This window comes from Anolis sagrei, chromosome 1 (assembly GCF_037176765.1).
Source record: "Anolis sagrei isolate rAnoSag1 chromosome 1, rAnoSag1.mat, whole genome shotgun sequence".
Lineage (NCBI taxonomy): Eukaryota > Metazoa > Chordata > Lepidosauria > Squamata > Dactyloidae > Anolis > Anolis sagrei.
In genome coordinates, this window is record NC_090021.1 from 292,018,822 (window position 1) to 292,040,775 (window position 21,954).

At 39.2% G+C, this 21,954-nt stretch overlaps 1 protein-coding gene across 1 annotated transcript in view; it reads right to left on the reverse strand.

Moving 5' to 3' along the window:
* RYR3 (ryanodine receptor 3) overlaps nucleotides 1-21,954 on the reverse strand; it is a 326,090-nt gene that overhangs the window by 253,956 nt on the left and 50,180 nt on the right. The window contains exon 2 of the mRNA XM_060760068.2: nucleotides 3,033-3,152. Coding sequence (XP_060616051.2) covers nucleotides 3,033-3,152 — 120 coding nt within the window. The remainder of the gene's footprint in view (nucleotides 1-3,032; nucleotides 3,153-21,954) is intronic.

A 21,954-nucleotide genomic window follows, 5' to 3' on the forward strand; every position in this document is an offset into this window, starting at 1 on the left:
TGGTTGCCTCCTATGGAATCCTGGGGCTTGATGTCTGGCGAGGCACTGGAGTTCTGTGGCTGAGAAATCTACCCCTTAGGATTCAAGAGAATTTTATCAAGGCAGTTCAGGTGGATTATGTGCTATAACTGTGTAGTGTGAAAGGATTTTGGAACTTGAAACCAAATCAGAATTCAGTTCAATTGCACTGGGAAACTGATTTTAACTTTTTTTAAAAAAAAAGATATCACACACCTACATGGAGATGTGGCAAATGATATAACTAGATTCCAATCAAATTTCAGATAGGAAGTTTACTGACAGGTGCCTGAAAAATGTGTTTTTTCAAAAACAAAAACAATTTTTAAAAGCTGGTGTTGATTTTTTAAAAAAATTATTGCAATGGTATCCATCTAATACATAGAAATAAATTTACTTAATATACATCCATAAACCATTACATTTTACCCCCTTTTCCCTCCCTGCTCCCTCCCTCCAACTTTACATAGCATTTTTAAAGTGCAGCCAGTCCAGGAGTCTGTCCATTTTCTCCTTTATCTATCTGATCATTAGCCTTTCCTTCTTCAATCCATTTCACATATATTAACCAGTTCTCTTTGATTCTTTCTTTTTTATATTCCATGGAATATCTTGTTGTATTATTTTCATAATATCCGATTGTACTTGTTCATAAATGTATTAATTCCATCTGTCCATTGTCCATTTTTTAATTCTTCCATCCCAATGCTATTAAAGCATGGGCAGTAAAAGTTGCTGTTGAGTGCTCAATGTTGACAATTAATTGCATGCTGCTTTTGTCCTAGTAGTGTCCTGCAGACCATCAGTCAGCAAATACAGTTAAAATCGAACTGAAATCAATGATAATGTCACTGATGGCAAAGTATTTGAAAAGATGCTGCTTCCTTTATTCTATACTAAAATCTTCTACTTTAATTTTAGCATGTGAGACGTCCCCCCCCACACACACACATTTTTTTTGGCAAAATACATACTGAGATAAACACTGCAAAATTAACAGTACATATTTTAGATGTACTTTTTTCTACACCATTCTCCCACTTGGTCACCACTTCTTTCCTTGTAAGTCATGCTACTCCTCTATTCTGCCTTCGATAGACCACACCTGGAATATTGTGTCCAGTCCTGGGCACCACAACTGAAGAGAGATATTGACAAGCTGAAAGTGTCCAGAGGAGGGAAACTCAAATGAGCAAGGGTCTGGAGAACAAGTCTTATGAGGAGTGGCTTAAAGAGCTGGGCATGTTTAGCCTGAAGAAGAGAAGGCTGAGAGGAGATATGATAGCCATGTATAAATATGTGAGAGCAGGCCTGTAGCCAGGATTTTGATTCGGGGGCGGGCGGGCTGAGTTTGATGGGGGGGGGGGCTGAGTCTGAGTGAAAGGGGGTCTACCCTAGCAAACTTTTGTATCTTACCCCAATACCCCCATGCATTTGAGATATATTGAGCATGGTGATCAGATCATGATATGAATAAACATAACAGTTTAAATAATGTACCAGTAAGGCCTTTTCACAGACCACCATGAGAATTTCGGGGGGGGGGGGGAGGGGCTGAAGCCCCCAAAGCCCTCTCCCCTGGCTACATGCCTGTGTGAGAGGAAGACATGGGGAAGAGGGAGCAAGCTTGCTTTCTGCTGCCCTGGAGACTAGGACGCAGAACAATGGCTTCAAACTACAAGAAAGGAGATTCCATCTGAACATGAGGAAGAACTTCCTGACTGTGAGAGTCATTCAGCAGTGGAACTCTCTGCCCCGGAGTGTGGTGGAGGCTCCTTCTCTGGAAGCTTTTAAACAGAGGCTGGATGGCCATCTGTCAGGGGTGCTTTGAATACGATATTCCTGCTTCTTGGCAGGGGGTTGGACTGGATGGCCCATGAGGTCTCTTCCAACTCTATGGTTCTATGATTCTATGAAATTGCCTGTATTTCCTTCTAGTCTTTCATCACAGCTTCAGCATTTTCAAACAGAATTTTCATACTTCCAGTGTTCTCTGTCGTATTTATCTGATCATCACCCATCTGATGTTTGAACTTTTCATCTGATGTCAAGAGTGCGTTGTCTGTCATTACATAATTTTTGATATTCCTTCTCCTGTTTTGATAATATATCTTGCAGTTTCACCATATCTAAATCTTGCAATAATTGATTCAACTCATCATGATCATCACTGTATTATTTGTTTCTCGTTGCAAATATACCTGCCTTCTCTCATCTTTTCAGTTTCTAACCCATATACTTAGATGCCCTCAATTAGACTGCTGCATTAGTTATTCACTGACTCAGCCTTCACTGAAGCTACATTTTATGTCAATGACTAAAAAGGGATGGTGTCTCTGGCAGAGGCTGTTCAGTAGACAAGCAGGCCAAATGGAAAAGCATCAAAAAATCTGTTAGAAAACCTTCCATTAATAAGAAGCTTAAAAAAAAGATTTATAAATCTGAACTGTATAATTCAGGAAAGTAGAAACACAGAATTTATTGTGTTCATCACTGGCTTTTCAATCAGAAGGTTATGTTTGAATCGCTTCTCAATCAGGAAATTGAGTGAGATAAAACAAAATATCACTCTCATTTCTGAATCTGTAAAATGCCTAATAAGAATGTCATATGATTATTCCTCTCCATCAGATTGTATAAATGTCAAAATAGTGAAGAAAACTGTACATATGGGTCAGCAGCTGATGTACTAGTATTCTAGGTGTACTTAAGGGTCTCCATATAAACAAATAGATTTCAGATTCTTCACAACTTTTGAACTCTCTTTCATTCCAGTGGTAGTTTGCCATGCAGTCCAATAAGTAGCACTTGAATTGCAAACCAGCAGGGAGCAATGTGAAAATATATGACTCAGTGAAACTTACTGAACTGGAAAAAAATAATTTTACAGTTTGCATTTGATGTACCTCACATATTACAGAAAGCACAATTTAAAATTTTAATAGCTATTTGTAGATTAATAACTATCCGTTGTTTGGACAAAAAAAAAAAAACCTTGTAGAAAGAATGCTTACTTTAGCTTCTGAAGTCGGCTCTAAAAAGCACAGGCGATTTCCAAGTCCCTCAGCTGCCAGGCAGAACTTTCGTTGTTCTTTGTGAATGTTGGCAACACACTGAAGCACCACTTCATCATCCTGTCAAGAGACATGGAAACCATGTGAGACAATGTAACATATCTGTAAGGCTCAGTGATAGATTGCTTGCATTTCTACTAGTCCCCAAACTGCATATTTGTCTGAAAATAGTAACTTGCATACATTTTTCTGTAAAAGGTTAGAAAATATAAATGTTTAGTTTTTATTCCGTTCTGGAAATTAAGGGCAAGGTCCAGCTCAGTTCATTGCATAAGTGAGCCTTGGACTCATATACGCTCATCTACCTAACACACTGTTTTCCTTTAGTTACAAAACATAATTTGCTGCTGCCATCTAACCCGCAACCTATCGGATCAAATTGTGTCTTTTCATTTGTAGACAATGTATAGTCTGCCAGTTTCAATCTTAGGAAAAGTGTGTGTGTGGGGGGGAGGGGTAGGGCTTTTAGCTGTGATTAACGGTTTTTGCATGTCTGGGGAATAAAGGAAAGGCAAACGTGGCAAGATTGCACTATGTGGCCCTCCCCTAGGCACAAAAGGCACATGGTATGTCCACCAGACTCTGGCAATTTATCCCACAGACCACAAACTTCTTGAAAAAGGGTTGTTTTTTTTTGTTTGTGTTGGGAGCGACTTGAGAAACTGCAAGTTGCTTCTGGTGTAAGAGAATTGGCCATCTGCAAGGTCGTTGCCCAGTGGATGCCCGGATGTTTGATGTCTTACCATCCTTGTGGGAGGCTTCTCTTATGTCCCTGCATGGGGAGCTGGAGCTGACAGAGGGAGCTCAACCCTCTCTCTCCAGATTCGAACTGTTGACCTGTCAGTCAACAGTTCTGCCAGCACAAGGGTTTAACCCATTGAACCACTGGGGGCTCCCTTGAAAAAGGTAGTTGACATTACTGGCCTGAGCAAGAGAGTCGTCAAAGACAGTCTGAGTCAAATTGTAAGGAATTGGAGACAAAGTAACAGTCTAAGTCAAAAATAATTCAGTCCCAACAATAAATAAATTGGCAAAGAATGGTCAAAAAACAGTCCGAGTCAAAAAGAGTAATCGCTCATCAAAAGAAGAATGATAGAGTTTCCTTAGCTGCTGCAGTGGTGGCGGGTGAAAGGAACTGAAGCTATAGTTATTCCCACTAGCTATATACCTCAATCAGAAGTGTGGGAGGGGCTTCTGCTAAAATGTACAGTGTTCCCTCATTTATCACAGCTGTTACATTCCAGGACCACCCATGATGAGTGAAAATCCATGAAGTAGGGATGTTCTGCCCACTCCTCTCCCCTTCCCCTTCTCTCTCAGAAAGCCTTTTCAACACATGCCCACAAGACAACATCCCTTTCTGTGTTGGGACAAATATCGCCCTGCTAGACCCATGTGGGTCTATTTCCTGTGATTTCAGGAAATAGAGCTCACCTGTCTGCACTGTGTAGCTGGACAAGAGCAGCGGAGGATATCCAGAGGGAGAAGGTGATCTCACCCAGGCAGTGAGAGCTGCTGGTGCCACTCGCCTGGTGGGCTCTACTCAGCCAGCCAGGCACCGGAGTAGCCATGGCACCCGAGGGCAGAGGCAGGGGAAGCCAGGCGGGGATCTCTTCTTCCTCACTCTCAATCTAAATCTCTCTCTTTCTCTCTCTCTCTCTCTCTGAGCCGGTCCCACGTGCAGCCAGAAGGAGGGAGGCGATGCTTCAGGAGGGTGGACAGAGAGGCACACACACAGAGAAAGAGAGCAGCAGTTAGGCCCCCAGTAGGTAGCTGTGGGCTCAGCCTTGGAGAGGAAAGGGAAAGGAGCCCTTCACAGACACCCCTTGCTCAAGCCTGCTGTGGCTTGACTCTTCCATGGGGACCCTGAGTAAGGAATGGGGAGGCAAGGAGGAGGAGGCTGCTGCTGAAGAGGGCCACGCCAAGGCCCAGCCCAGAGACAAGCCCCAGGGTAAGGCCCAGCACCTGGCTCCTCCTCCTTTTCCTCCCCCACATGGAGGGGCATGGAGGAAAACCCATGAAACAGTGAGTCCACAATAAGCAAACCATGAAGTAGTAAGGGAACATTGTATCTTTAAACTTTCTAGAAGATTCTAAACTGACTGCGCAGGAGCAGGAAATACCATATGTGCAAATTTCACAGAAGTCTACTCGAAGAAACTCAGTTAAAGGTAAGCAACCCTTCCTTCTTTAATTTTAAGAGGGAAAGCAACACATAGAAATATTCTTAATGTGATTAGAGATTGGGTTATATCCTATTCTGGAAAACTGCCAAAACGATGAGTCATCAGACCCATGCTGAGAGGGTTAGCTGGAAGACAAGAAGCAAGATTGTGGCTAGATTCTGAGAATGAATAATGCCAAACAGCTGGGTACAAAGATAGAAAGTCAAGTCCTAGTCAAATACAACTTGCTGTGACAAGGTACTCTGCTCAACCATATATCTTCATGCTGGTATTAGGAAATAAGCTGCCTCAGCTCAGGTCAAACTGTCGATTTTGCCCTGCAGTTTATATTCCAACTGGCAGGAATTCTCCAGAGTCTCAAGCCAAAAAGCATCTTTCCCATCAACTGCAATATAACTATTTTTTTTTCTTTATTTGAGATGCTACAGACTAAATTTGGATTTTTCCACAAAAAGCATGCACTCTACCACTGGATTAGAAAGGCAAATTCTCCACATTTGACTTTCTGCTAACTGCAACCCAATCTTCCTTTTCACAAATAAAGAGACATCATTAATATTTTAAGCAACTGCAACCAGGTCTGGAGTTTTATTGGTGTTCTAGTAAAATGAGCCTGTAAATACCGATTCCTATAAAAGCAGATAGGTTTTTTTCAGTAGTTAAAAAATGATTTTTTTCCTGACGTATTGAATACAGTCAATATTTCTTCAGTTCTAAGACATGATTGATTGTACTACCAACAGGAAAAATCTCTCTCTCTCTCTCTCTCCCTCTCTCTCTCTCTCTCTTTATATACTGTATAAGCACCCATGATTCTAAGATGTACCCCATTTTAAGAGATGTTTATATGTAGGAAAGATGTGTCTTAAAATCGAAAAAAATACAGCATTATAAAATATTCAGACTAAACTTTAAGGCACAATATGTACAAATATGAAGAAATAGCACCATTTTCAGTACAATAAAATTCAGCAGTGTCACCTCCTCTTTGTCAACTTCAACAATACTTATGTTATGTGAGTTGAAATTTCCCATGTAATCACTTCTGAATTGAAACTGATCTCTACCAAGGGTTCTGTTGTTATTTCTTGGTATCTTTGGCACTACATGAAGACATTGCTACAAAGTGATAATTAATATGATTGTGAATTAAATCTAATGATTTTGATCAGGTAAAAGAATGGACAATTCTTGGGGAATCTATTATTTCCCCTAGTGTTCCACCACCTATAAATTCCACACACACACACATTTGCACCCGTGTTCTGGGGCCCTCCAGAGCACATTTGGGAGATATGAATGTAATAGAAAAGTGAGAAAAATAGAAATTTCCATTGCATAAAAACATGTATTTTATCATATATAGAGAGTAGGTATCATGGTTGTTTTCCTTAATAAGAGGTGCCCTGCAAGAGCAGTAGGAAGTGACTGCTATTAAAGGAACCATATTGAGAATGTTGATCTTACAATCATAGACAATAAGGAAAAAAGAGCCACGCCTTTCTTCTATTCATATAAGAGCTACATTCTGAGGCTGATATAACTATATGGATAAAGTGAATAATGGAATTGAAAATAATTCTAGTTTGACTTGGATAACCTGATCACAGCATTAATAATTACTATTAATGTTTTCCCATGGAGAGTATAAAAAAACAAATACAGGTACTTGTCACGAAATATGTTCACTTTCCAATCCAGTTGTTCTGTGTGTTTTTTAAGAGTTCAAATGAGCCAAGCTAAGTTCCTGCTGCATTTGCTTATTGAGCAAGATGGGTGCATGATGGGACTCAGAAACAAGCCCCATCATGTTTAAGAAAACTTACTTCCAGATAACGGTGTACAGGAGTGCAGTCTAAGTATTGTTTTGACGAAGCCAACACATGTTGCACATTTTCAATAAAGAAAATGCTACTGTAAGTATACTTTTCAGTTATCCTAATGGGAGCTACAATTAGCACTTTTAAGCAACTCCTTCGGAGTATTTTGTGTGTGCAGGCATGCATGCATTGCACACATACAATATACAATTATATCCCTTTTCTCTCAGTGGTGCAGTAGTTCTTTATTCAGAGCATACTTAAGAACTCAAAGCAGATGAGAAAGACGACAGGTAACATACTGACTAAAATGTTCTCTTTGACAAGGGTAATAACATTACATCTTCTGAAGTGTGGTAATCCATGAGGATCATGCACTAACAGGAATGTGTTTGTCTGAATTACTGATTGAGCATGTTAGTGGAGAAAACTACAGAGCTTAGAAATTACGTATGACACTTTAGTCCTGTGCTTCTTGCCTATTGTGCTGGTGAAAACTCTTGCATATGAAATAATTTCCTACTCCTTATTAATTATGGCTCTGAAATGTCTTTTGTATTTTATCTGATAAAGAAAGAGAATTCTGTGGATGAGATTAAAATCAGTAATATTAGATCCACAGCCTGAATAGCTAAGCTACATGAACAAATATACAGCGAGCTTTGTACTGAGCAAATAAATGCTATTGTTTGTAGAAATGAAACCTAGTGGCCCATGGACCAATGCCAGTCCATGACCTATCAGCTGCTAGTCCCTGGCACAGTAAAAGTAAAACTGTCAGCCTCTCACATCAGATGGCATAATAATGCAAGAGAAATGCACATTCAACCCCAGGCTGCTCAGTCAGTTGTAGAAATTGATCATGGTCTTGTGCATGGCTTAATAATTTGTCTGGAGAAGGGTGACCAAAATGATCAAAGGTTTGGAAGCCAAACTCTATAAGGCTTAGGGAGCTGGGTATGTTTAGCTTGGAGAAAAGATGGCTGAAAGGATGTCAACGTGTTTTCTGCTGCTCTAGAGACTAGGATTTGGAGCAATTGATTTAAATTGCAGGAAAAGAGATTCCACCTAAACATTAGGAAGAACTTTCTGATGGTAAGAATTGCTTGGCAGTGGGATAAATTGCCTTAGATTATTGTGAAGTCTTCTCTGGGAGGTTTTAAGCAGAGGTTGGATGACCATCTGTCAGAAGTGCTTTGATTAGATGTTCCTGTATGGCGGCTGGTTGGACTAAATGGCCCTTGTGGCCTTTTCCAACTCTATAATTCTGTGATTCTATTAATTATAACTTGCTTTCCAACCAGTTTGGAGCCCAGGATGTTAAGCACTGTATTTTAAATACACGTGCTTGAACAACATTTTATTGTGAATCATGATGTTCTTCTATTAAATTATTTGGCAATCATTTTGAAGCTGATACTTTGATATTAAGCTATTGATAAGATGAGGTATAGTGATTTCTGTAATGTTAACAGCTTAGATAATCAGAAAAGGGTTATCCCAAGTGGCAGTAGTGGTGAGGGAGGACTTAACACACATCATAGGAGACTCTGGATTAGGGTGGGATTTTTCTGCTGGTAACAAAATGGGGGCTGCAATTTAGGAATAAACAGGTATGCTGAATTCTACTCATATTCATTTATAAACCATTCTAAACTTTTTCTATATGAATCTGAGTGTTTTTATCCTCATGAAAATGCTTTATATACAGATTTTTGCACATATTTTCATTTACATATGAGAAAACACACAGTTCTCTCAGTGATCATAGTTTTAAATCAGTGATACACACAATGTGGTCCATAGTCCAAGATAGCAACATTCTCACTCCCTAACCTCAGAAAGTTGTTCACTTCTCTAAAGATACATATTAAAAATTTGCATGTAGTTGGCTACATAAAACCCCCCAAAGAACAGTATTACAAAACCCCAAAGTATATCTGTTCACCAATCTCACCCATCCAGAAAGGGCAAACAAAGCGTATTCAGCATGAAATAATGGTGAAAATCTTGAGCATGCCCAACATAATAACTGTGATAGTTTTTGAGTAACTCGTTTTAATGGTTACTGAGTTTTAATTACATCATATTATAACATTAATGTAAGAGGAATCTTTTCAGTTCTTTTGCAGCCTCTGCTGTTTCATCATGTAAGTGTTGAAACCAGGTATCGACAAAGTGGATGACAGGAAATTGTGTTTAACCCACAAGACAGAGGTTTATAGCATTCATATGTTGAAAATATAACTAGAAAGTAATATTTGTTTCTTTAAAAAAACTTTCTTAAATGGGACCTTGGATCTATAACTTTAACTTATAGGTTTTTTAAATTCTTCTTTTGGAAACGGTAAGTTTCATTTATTTGGCAGATTCCAAAGATAATTCCAGGTGTGTTATCACAGTTTCTGTAACTGGTTATCAGGAGGTATCTGACTGTGAGAGCTGTTCAGCAGTGGTGGAGGCTCCTTCTTTGGAGGCTTTTAAACAGAGGCTGGGTGGCCATTTGTCAGGGGTGCTTTGAATGTAATTTTCCTGCTTCTTAGCAGGGGGTTGGACTGGATGGCCCATGAGGTCTCTTCCAACTCTATGATTCTATGATTCTATTATTCTATCTCCTTCAGACCACAAAGCCCGATTATCCTCCTGTGATGAAGGAGGATAATCATTTGAAGACTTACAGATAGGCTTGTAAAGCTGGATCTACACTGCTATACAATCCAGTATCTGATCTCAGATTATCTGCTTTGGACTTGATTATATGAATCTATACTGCCACGTACTTATAAGTTACAGTTATCTTAAAACTTCTCTTTCTAGTCAGGAAAAATGCCACATTCTTTTGCCATTTGTATAAAGTTCTTCCTAGCTAAGCCAAGACTAAAAGAATTTTAGTAAAGAAAAATGTGTGGCCATCTGAAGTCAAGAAAGATTATCTGCTTTTTAAAAGATCTAGCCTCAAGATATAACCAAGTCAGGTCAGAATTAAGTGACACACACATTCTATATAAAGAACATTATTGATTTAGAAAGTTCCATTTTCTCCTGCAGCTGCAGGTAATTGTTGTTTCAATCCATTCAATAAAGGAGAAGTAATGTTGCAATCTAAGTAACAATATATACCAAAGACAACCAATGAAGTAGCAAATCAAAATAGATGACCCAAACAATGGAACACCTGAAGGAGCTCTTCAGTCTACATTTCTTTCTCATGACTTGAGTTTATTTAAGTAGTTTTGTGAAAGTACGTTATGTTTATCTATGTTATTAAGTTCTTGTGGGTTTTTTCGGGCTATATGGCCATGTTCTGGAGGCATTTCTCCTGACGTTTCGCCTGCATCTATGGCAAGCATCCTCAGAGGTGAGGTCTGTTGGAACTGGGAAAAGGGTTTATTATATATCTGTGGAATGACCAGGGTGAGACAAAGGACTTTTGTCAGTTGGGCTAGGTGTGATTATTTCAACTGACCACCTTGATTAGCATACAATGGGTTGACTGTGCCTGGAGCAAACTCTATCTATGTTATGTTTATGTAAAATTTCCACACACACCCTCAAATACAGAACTGAGCTCAGAAATAAGAGACATGTGTTGAGCTGGTTTGTTTATTAGCAGTGGTGAGTGCAATATTTATGAGTTGCTGGCTAACTGTTCATATGATAGGACTGTCACTGCAATCCTGAACATGACTAGGTAAGCTTATATAGGACTGTAATGTGTCTTTGCTTTCCATCTGACAGTAAATGGCTATATCTGATTCATTCTGTTCATTTAAGGAAGAGTGTGTCTTTACTGTTAAAAGATGGAAATATGTGAGAAACGCAAACTGATGCTTGCTAATTGTACTATTAACTAAAGATCTTGTCCATGCATGCGCAAGCTAACTACTGCATTGCAGTAACTGAAACTGTCAGCTGGCAAAAGATTGGGCCCGAGAAATCATCACTGCATTTGTGTATTATTGCCAACACTGTATACTGTAGTAATTAGCAGCAGCCTATTATAAGGTGCTAAAGCCTTCCACCATATCTAAATGGCACAAACACATTTCTGAATGTCTCTTCCAATTTAGTGCCAAATGTCTTATATTGAAAGTCTCTAATAAACTTCATAGGCACACTTAACTTCACATGCATAATCTGAGTCTCTACATAATTTAGTGGTTAGGAGGAAGTCTGATTTTTAACACTCTTCAGGAGTAGCACAACTGGTTAAACAGCTGCAATAAATCACTGCTGACCAAAAGGTGGCAAGTTTGAAGCCCGAGTTGAGGTTGAACACCCGACTGTTAATAGCTGTTATTAAAAAAATGCTGTTAAAAAAAATGTCCAGCTCACTGTCAACCTAAGCAGTTCAAAAAGAGCTGTGACCTATGAGTAGAGGAATTAGGGACCGCTTAAAGTGGGGAGGCTAATTTATGACACCATAAAAATGCCAGAGAGCAAGGAGGAAATACTACGATCAAAAAAAGGCTCAAAGTCATAGTGGATGAAGCGACAGCTCCCCCTGTGACCGAATCGAGTAACCTCCAGGAAGAACTGCTGAATGCCCTCTATCTGTCTCTCTGTTTGTCTGTCAAAAACGGCATTGAATGTGTTTATGTACATTGTGATCCACCCTGAGTCCCCTTCGGGGTGAGAAGGGTGGAATATAAATATTGTAAATAAATAAATAAATAAATAAATATTTTAACCCTTAGTCCTCTACTTTTGGTTCTTCAGGTATCTTGCAATTCAGTTTCCCAACAAGCACAACCAATGATAAGAACTTCTAAGAGATACTAACAGCTGAGAATGAACTGTCTTGCTCAGCGCCTTAATTTGCCACTTTCCTTATCTAGCTAGGTATGCATATACAACTCACCACACAAGGAGAAATCGGCATCCTAGCATGCTGCCAGGACACTTCCTTCCCAGAACCCACCAGATGCCATCACACAACAAACAGCAGCTTCCAGCAGAGCTCTTTGGAGGAGGGATCCAGATAGTATGGTAGGACGCTTCCTTCGGAACATGGGAGGCTTCTCGTGTTCCATAGGTAACGACAGGGTCAGCACAGGGGGAAGTTGTGCAGCGGTGCTTACCTGTGTGTGTTAGGGAAGTGTAACTGCAGGCAGAATGAGGGGCAAAGGGATTGCTCCACTTATCATAGACTTAGCATGGGGATTTGGTTAACCAGTTAAAATTCATGAGTAAACTCCTAACCTTCTCTGCCAAAGAATGCTGGTGCCTCACCAAACTACAACTTCCAGAATTCTGTAGTATAGTGCCATAGCAGTTAAAGTGGTGTCAAGCTGCATTAATTCTACAGTGTAGACACACCATAGATGAGAAGAAGTAGCAGATAAATCTATGAGACTAATTACTGTTAAATGTGGCAGTTTTAATCTTACTGTACAGTTTTTATCTTACTGTACTATCTAGCATGCAGTAAAAATCAATGAAGAAGACTAAGTAAAAACTAAGGCATTTGTGGAAGAAGTGGAACAATTTGCACTATGTCCAGAAGAATATTTTAGAGGGGGAAAATTAAGGCATCTTTTACATATTAGATTTTCAATTATAATTCAGTCATGAACATATTTAAAATGGATGCTGAATGGCTCTGCCGGTGTGTTTCTATTCAAACATCTAATCATGCCTGGCTAGAATAATATCTGAGGTCCAACAGCAGAAAGAATTTTTCTTGCTGTTTTAAAACTCGAGTCCTCAAACCATGTCATCCAGAGTATATTTTCTGGCTAGCAGGATAAATTATATTGATACTGGGAGAAGGGTAGAATTAAACAAACTAGTCAGAGAATTTTTTTTGCTCCACATGACATCCCATTTCTCTCTCTGTCGCTGATAAATGGCTTAGCTCCAGACCAATTTCACACCCTTTGGCATTACGCTAACATCATATAAAATTCTGTGACCTATATATCCTTGGGTTTTGCAACATTAAAGAAGGAAATTGACCAAAGGTAACTCAAGCCTGCCTCCTATTTTTAAGTTCCATAGATGAAATATACAGAAAATACCAGAAGGTATTTGCTAAGAGAGTTAGTTATAATAATATAAATCATAAAATTCAGCCAAGCAACTATATATATATATATATATATTCTATTTTAGCTCCATTATTCAGCTTTCACCTGACAGTATATGACTTTTTATTGTTATTAATATTAGGCCATTAATTAAGAGTGTCCACCTAATTTGTGAGAGAATCATCTCTTCCAAATGATCAGATATACAATCTTGGAATGCTCCAGAATTCAGAGTACTCACTGGAGATACTCAAGACCTACAAGCCACTCTAAACACCTTTGTAGAAGCATATGAAAAGCTTGGCCTCTCACTAAACATGGATAAAACCAGAGTGCTTTATCTTCAAGCACCAACCAATCCCTCTGTAATGCCACAAATACAATTTAATGGAAATGTTAGAAAATGTTGATCATTTCCGCTACCTTGGCAGCCACCTCTCCATAAAAGTCAACCTTGACACCAAAATACAACACCGCCTGAGCTCTGCAAGTGCATTTTTTCAAATGAACGAGAGAGCGTTTGAGGATCAGGGCATTTGTAGGGATAGCAAGATGTTTGTTTATAAAGCTGTTGTCCTCCCAACTCTCTTATTCAACTGTGAAACATGGACCATCTACAAACATCATTCTCAACTTCTGGAACAAAGGAGTGATAGTCAGTTCCTCCATACTGCCACCTTCCTCCCATCCCTGATGGAAAACCAAATCCAGTATGTGACCAGTACTGTAGGTAGGTCCAGATATCCATTGGGACAGCTCCTTGGTTGCCATGGCAGACATGTCCTGAGCTGCTCCTATTAGGGTGGTCTCAATGTGAATGTTGAAGTCCCCCAGCACGATAAGCCGTTGGGACAATGAGTGAGTCTAGTGAGATTATTTTCTTCCAAAACTACTCAAAGAGCAATAATCTGGCATTTGATACTTTTAATATATATAAACTACTGAAAATGTAGAAATAACAGCATTTCCATGGCTTCTGTGAGTCACCAGCTGGAGCTTGTAGTTCATATTAGCTTCAAAACTCTTCTGCTTCTAAGCTAACAATACACTTTTAGTATTTGCCATCAAATAATTCATGTAATATTCTACACTTATAAATTTAGTTATCACTCTATTTCAGGGAGTACCACTGATGAGAAGATTTTTCATCTTATTTCTCTATATTCAATGTGATATAGGAACCTCACATTCCTAATTCCCTTCTCAACTTTCAAATGAACCTACTTTTGCCCCTATTTATTTATTTATTGGAGAATGTCTGGCCATACTTTTATGAATCTAGGTCATTTTTATTTAAATTATGCCTTAGTAACAGATTCAAAATACTTACATTATCCCTGTGTTACACATTTTCAGTAAGCCAGCAATCTCTTTTAATGAGTTTGTTTTAGTGAAGATCAAAATTTATTCCCGTTTGCTGTAGCTGCTGCAATATGAAGTATGGATTTTGACATTACAACTACAGCAGGATCTAAATGCTGGGCAAAAGAACAGTGCAGCATGTCAGAACAAATCCTTTTAATGAAGCTAGCACAACTTCTCTAGCTGTGGCACGCCAATATTATTTTCCTAAAAGGAGAAAAAGAGGACCAATTACAGTCACTTGAACATAAATTGGATAGTGTTTTTTCAGTTCCAGTATGTTAGCAAGTCAACTTGCACAGGGACAACTAATTTTCTTCTTCATTATTCTTATTGTTCTGTTGTAACCCACTTGTTCATTCGCATCACCAGCAATAAAATGTTATTATTATATCCAAGATATGTGATAGCTAATTCTAACTGCTTCTTTTTGTCATGCTGCGTAGCATTGTTTTCTGTCACATACAATTCTAAAGTTAGGAGAATTATTCCACCATAAAAGTTGTGCATTTTCCAAAGAGTTTGAAGAGTGGTTTTCTTCTATACCAACTGTGCTTTAATAAGAGGAAAATAATGTAGTTTGGACCTTAAATTATCTGTACTTCTGCAGGTATATTCCTTTGCACTCTATTCCCCTACAGTTTTCAAGTAGGGTTTGTGCCAGTCTTTTGAAGAGTAGCTGTTCTCTTAGGGCCCTGCCTATCTTTGTGACCACAGCCCCCCTTATGTACTTGTGTGAGCATTAAGATCTGCTGGAGAGGCCGTCCATGCTTGATTTGTAAGCACAAGGCCTGATTCATAAAGGAGGGATGGCGGTGGCCCAGCTACAATGACCATTTAATGTTAGCCACCACAGTATGCGGAAAGGTTCACAAAAAAGCACACAAAAGAAAGCCCTCATCACTGCTCTGTGGTTTATGTAATCACCATCTGGACCTCAAACTGGTTCTAGGATTTTCTATGTAATCATCTGCACAGACTATTTGACAAACCGCATCTCCCACTATAGATCAACTTGGACACTGCGGTCATCGGAGGAGGCCCTGCTCTCAGTTCCACCCCTGTCCCAAGCACAGCTGGTGGGAATGAGAGAAAGGGCCTTCTCTGTGGCTGCCCCCCACCTCTGGAACTCCCTCCCTAAGGAGTTAGAGATAGCCCCCCCCCCCCCCGCTTTCAAGAAACAGCTGAAAACGTGCCTTTGTTCACTGGCTTATGAGCAGGAGTTAGTAATGTTACCATCACATCTTTAATTAATAGTTACCATCCGTATCTTTGCCCTGCTCGTCCCACCAGCTCAATAGATATCTTGAATAATGTTTAATCTATTTGCCCCAAGGAACTGGGAGATTGTTGTTTCTATTTGAGGTCTGATGTTTTGTCTTATGTCTGCCATAACAGGCTGTGTTTTTTATTTAATTTTAGTTGTTAAGTCATAACTCTTGTTTATATATTGGGTTGTTTAAATTTTGTTAATATGGATGTTTTGTTGTTGTATTCGGGCATTGAATGTTTGCCTTTTATGTTTGGAATCCGCTCCAAGTCCCTTCAGAGAGATAGAGCAGAATATAAATAAATGTCTTATAGCAGAATATAAAAATGTCTTATACCTACACCTGTGGATAAACTCTACAAGCTAGCTGGCATTGCCTCTCAATGTGCAATGGGAAGTTGCTGCTAAATGTGAGAGAAATAAGGTTGAGCACTGTGAAAGCCATCCACTACATGGCTACCAGCCTCCTCCCAGTAGACTCAAATCAAGGAAAAGCTTTATGAGAACTGCCATTCCTCTTGGCGTCCCTCCAGCAACAGCAAGGGTATCCCTCTGGCCAGCTAAACCAAGAAATCCCAACTGAATGCCCCCCCCCCCCCGAGTGTCTTCCTCCAGGGGCAAACCAAGAATGGGCAACTGGGAAGTTCCTGCACAGACTCAGAAGCAGAGTGGGCAGATCAAAAGACAACCTGGCAAGATGGCACTTTCAGACAACTCTGCATCTGGGTTCTTGTAGGTTTTTCAGGCTATATATGATCATGTTCTAGAAGCATTCTCTCCTGACATTTTGCCTGCATCTATGGCAAGCATCCTCAGAGGTTGCTTGCCATAGGCGCAGGTAAATCATCAGGAGAGAATGCTTCTAGAACATGATCATATAGCCTGAAAAACCTACAAGAACCCTGTGATTCCAGCCATGAAAGCCTTCGACAACTCTGCATCTGAATGCTTGTCCACTATGCCCTGTCTCATGTACAGAGGAAGAATTGTTGGTGGGTACAGACAATGCCATTGCTGTTGCCCATTTTTGGTCAAAAGATATTTAGCCACCTGTGCTCTTTCTATTTTTATCAGTTTTATACTAATTTATGCCATGCTTTTGATATGAAATAAAATAAATCTGTAACTTAAACGGTAGAAACAGCCAGAACCCCCTATGGAAGAAACTAAAAGTTTTCAAATCAGTAGCCCTGTCAAGTGCCCAATAATAATATATTGTTATAGTGCTATGATTCCAGTTTAACTGCCATGGTTTCCTCATATTGAATCCTGGAATTTGTGGTTTGATGAGGCAGGAAAACACTATGGCTGAGAATTCTAAATGGCCCTCAGTAACTGCAAATCCCAACATGGTGAGTTCCCCTTTGGACTTCATCCCTCCCATCTTTTCATCCTCTGGCCAACTCTCTAGTACACTAATGTATCACCTGTTCTTTCCTTCCCTCTGCCCCTGCAGTGTTTGTTCTTTCCTCCTTTTTAGCCCTTTCTCTTCCATTACTGATAGGTTTTTTGAACAGGCCAATCATTTAAAATTTGGTCTGCCTCCTATGGGCAACCAGCTGTTCCCTATCTGCTCTCAATCATTGGGTAGGCTTGCATTTTCCACAATCAGCGGTTGTTCTGACTCACAGCTGCTCCCATTTAGTCCTACTACTGCCTTTTGATAAATAGTAGTGCACAGTCTCATTCACAATCTATAGTGCAGTTGTGCCAATTAAATCCAAAGCCCAACATGTCGAATCTGATTTAGCTCTTGCTTTATAACAGCTATGTTGAATCCATGTTCAGGCAAGAAAGGAAAAGATAGAAGTCTATTTCTTGTAAACCTTTATCACTCTCTTCAAATATTTATTGTTCAGCATAATTTCTGGTGCTAATTTATGTCAGCAATAGAAAGATAAACCATTCTCACAAGACTTAGAAAGCTGTGCCTTCCATTAGGCTCTGTTTCCATTCTCTGATGCCTGAAACTACTTATATGCATTATGTAAAGTCATTTCCCCTGTTAACACTAACATTGTAAATGATCCTAAGTGATGTATTCAAGTGGCAGAAAAGGTTATGCCATGTAAATTAAGCCATATAAAAGTATACCATAAATGTGTACACTGGATAAATGTGTACTGTGTCATGTTTGAAATGTCTATTCACATGATGATTTTATTGCATGGAGAGCTACATATTAAAATGTGTATTAAAATATACATACAGCTATTTCAAACATGGAGAACTAAGTAAAAGTTTCCCCTCACATTATGTCTAGCCATGTCTGACTCTGGAGGGTGGGGAGGGGTGGTGCTAATCTCCATTTCTAAACTAAAGAGCCGCCGTTGTCCATAGACACTTCCAAGGTCATGTGGCCAGCATGATTGCATGGAGCGCACTTACCTTCCAACAGAAGCAGTACCTATTGAGCTACTAATATTTACATGCTTTTAAACTGCTAGGTTGGCAGAAGCTAGACCTAACAGCAGAAGCTCACCCCGCTCACCAGATTCGAACCACCAACCTTTTGGTCAGCAAGTTCAGCAGCTCAGCAGTTTAACCTGCTGTGCCACCAGGGAGTCTTATGCAAAGCAGTCTTCATTTTAGTTTGCAGAAAATGGATACTGATCGAGACATGATAGATTATTATACTCTCTATCAACTAATTCCTTTCCTTCTATTTAACAGTACTTCCAGTGTTTGTGTTTGAATGTTCTTATGCAAAAGATCCAACTCAGAGGAATCTGAGTCCTTTGCGCTGTCAAAGATGGTGAAAAAACTTCCAGCACAGGCTTGGAGCCTTTTGATTTTTCAATGTATATTATCCTATCCTCAAGGCTGCATATGTTTCAGTGTGATATGCATCCAATATTTTTAGTGCTTAGATTTAATTAAATGTGCCCCTTTATAATTCCACCAAAAATGTGATAAATATAGTATTTAAATGACTGTGTCAGCTGGGCTTCAACAATCAAAGAACCGGCTGCAAAGGAAAGGAAGAAAGGCTGTGGAAACCAACCTGAGTTTTTACTCTTAACATTTGGATAAGCAACTGTGGCAATTTAAGTTTCTGTTTGTTAAAAAAGTAATTTAATATCTGGTTGAATAGATTTATTGCAGGCCTAGGGAGAAGGATTTTGTAACACACCATACAGAGCTTCTGCCATGCCTTTTCTGTACTCTGTGGCATGAAAACATGTGATACCAGGTTTTGGTGTGGAATATATTCATTTATTTATAGGGTAGGAGTTGTTTCAGGCAAGGCAGTTGTGTTGGGAGATTGCAGGAGCTTGCAGCAGTATTGTAATGCCAAATGTTCGAATGGAGATCTTCTGACTATAAAACAGGCATAGGCAGAAGGTAACTCTCCTCAGGAATTTATGATTCTAAATTGTTTAACAACAACACACAAACTAGACTACAGCGATGAAAGAAATGTAGTAGAAATGAATTATGATCCAAAGTCTTACACCCACTTTAAGTTTTTATAGAAAGCTAAGGAAACATATTTTGGGGTTCAGGCAGGCTTCAGAAATATCCTGCACTTCACATTCAATATATTTCTGTCCATTGCCCCACTACAGTTATGTATTCTGCTCAGGGCTTTGTGGACCTCAGACTGCTACTTAAACAAAATTCCACAAGCCTGACACATCTGTACTTGTTCTCCCCAAATGCATTAGAGACACAGATTGCAAAATGTTTAAGCAATTGCTATAAGAATAACTTAGCAACATATTCATAAAATAATAAAGTATTCAAAAGACATTCAACAATAGCATTAATCTCCACACCAAGATAAGAGGTTAAAGAAAGCACTTCAATTGAATTCAATCCAATCCCATCAAAGCATACCAGGACCAATTGTGCTAAGCATCATGAAATCCAAAGAATCATCATTGTTTTCAAGGCTATCTAAATTTTCTGAAGTCACAGCAGTTTCACTCTAATTCTTATGGAGGAAAGGGGAATACCTAAAACTCATAGCTTCTCTTGGAGTTTCTACAACATGTGCAGCCAATTACAAGCAGGACAATATATTATTTCCCACAGCTGAGACTGCAGTGTCAATACAAAAGCTAGCTTCAGTTTGTTTAGGCTGTTTTCTTATTGATAAACCATAAAATCAGATTTGAAAGTAAAGTTAAAGGCTCCTGAATTTCCAGTTTTTTCTGTTCATAAAGTTCCCCTTGGCAATTCCTTCTGAAGGTTATAGTCATAAGAAACTCTCTTACAGTGAATCAGACCCCCCAGGGCTGGCTAAAGATATTATACTATCTAATGTAAAGCAAAAAATAGAACTCATTTGGCAATAGAATTAATACTAGTGCCTGGGAATAACTGGAAGAACTGGGGCTACCACAACATCTCCCAGCATTTTCCAAATGCTAATAGTTTTCTCTATAAAATAGATGACAGATCTACCACCTTATCACAGGGGGAGATCCCCCCCTCCCCGGTGCCGTTTTGCCAGCAAGTGTGATGAAAGTGCAAATGTGAAGGGCAACCCTGTCACCCCATATGCCACTCCAGCATAGCTATGGTTCCGCCATCACATGGGGGAAAATGTTGCCCAAACAGGGCAGAAGTGTGCTGGCTCCAACATGGGAAAGCTCCTGTGTTTGAGGGGAAGCATCCAAGGATGCTTCCGCCCCTGTTGGAAATCACACAACATCATGTAATGGCCAGCATGGGACTCCATCCCCAAAGAAGGCTGAAATCTTCATTTCAGAATTCCACATTGTGGTGGAGGATTCAAACCTCTTTCTCCTTCCATGAGAAAAAGAAATTCCTCTCTGAGCCTGAGAGTTTCAATGGCAGCAGCATCGGGGCTAGCAGCTCCTTCTGACTTCATGGGAACAAAAAAACCCAGCACTCTTTCACCCAAAAACTGGGCTACTCCATTTGTCTTTCCTCCACCATGGTCCTGCTGTCACCTCTCAGGCGATGCCAATGGATGTGGAAAAGATGTATGGGGAATGGCAGCAGAAGAGTCCCATATTCTTCCAGGAGTGCATCCGTCTCAGAATCATGGGCCAAAAATAACTTTTGTAAACAAATTAAAAGAATCTATCTTAGCACAAGATTTTGACAACTTAATAATAGCAGGGGACTTTAATGGGGTGATAGACCCGAACATGGACAAATCTAAGAGTGAGACAACAAGACTGGGAAGTAAACAAACCAACTTCCAAAAAGCTTTTAAAACTTTTGATTAAAAAGATAAATTGAGATGTCATCACACAAAAGATAAAGACTTTACATTTTATTCAGATAGACACAAGTCCTGGTTGAAGATAAACATGATTTGGATGTTCAATACATTGTTCACAAAAACTTCCAAGGTTAAGATATTGCCAAGAACTACATCTGATCATTGTCCGCTAGAGCTCACTTTGAATCAAACCAAAAAGACTTTTAGATGGAAACTTAATGATATTCTCTTAAAATCAGAAGAGGATATCAGAAAAAATAAAGAGATCCTTAAATAATACTTCACACTAAATGAAACACAAGACACACACCCTCAAATTGTATGGGATGCGAGCAAAGCGGTAATGTGAGGGCATTTTATATAGCAAAAAGCCCTCAGGAATAAAAGAAGGAATCAAGATTTGTACAGAATCATGGAACAAAATTGGAAAGAAAATTGAAATCTAACAGAGAAAAAGACTAAACAAGATTTAAATATATTAATTAATCAAAAATTATCTTGAAATGGAACAATTGGCAAAACTAAAATTTGCAAAACAACAATACTTCCGAAATGCCAACAAACCGGGAAGGTGGCTCTCTAGGAGAATTAGGAAGAAAAGGCAAGCCCAAACTATAACTGAAATAGAAGCAGATGGCAAATGGTTTACAAATGACCAGGAAATAATAAATCAGTTTTATAAATATTACAGTAAACTATATTTGAAAGATCAAATAAGGAAAGAGGACATTATATCCTATCTGAACAAACACAACCTACAAAAAAGCAGACTATCAAAGAGAGTTATTAAATTGTGAAATAATGGAAGATGAAATAAGAAAAGTGATAAAGTTGGATGGAAATAAAGCTCTGGGACCAGATGGCCTAACAGCTACATATTATAAAACAATGGAAGATGTAGTAGTTCCACCCTTGCGAAAATTAATGAATGAAATATTGAATCAACATAAGATACCGGAATCTTTGAAAACGGTCACAATAACAATGTTTCATAA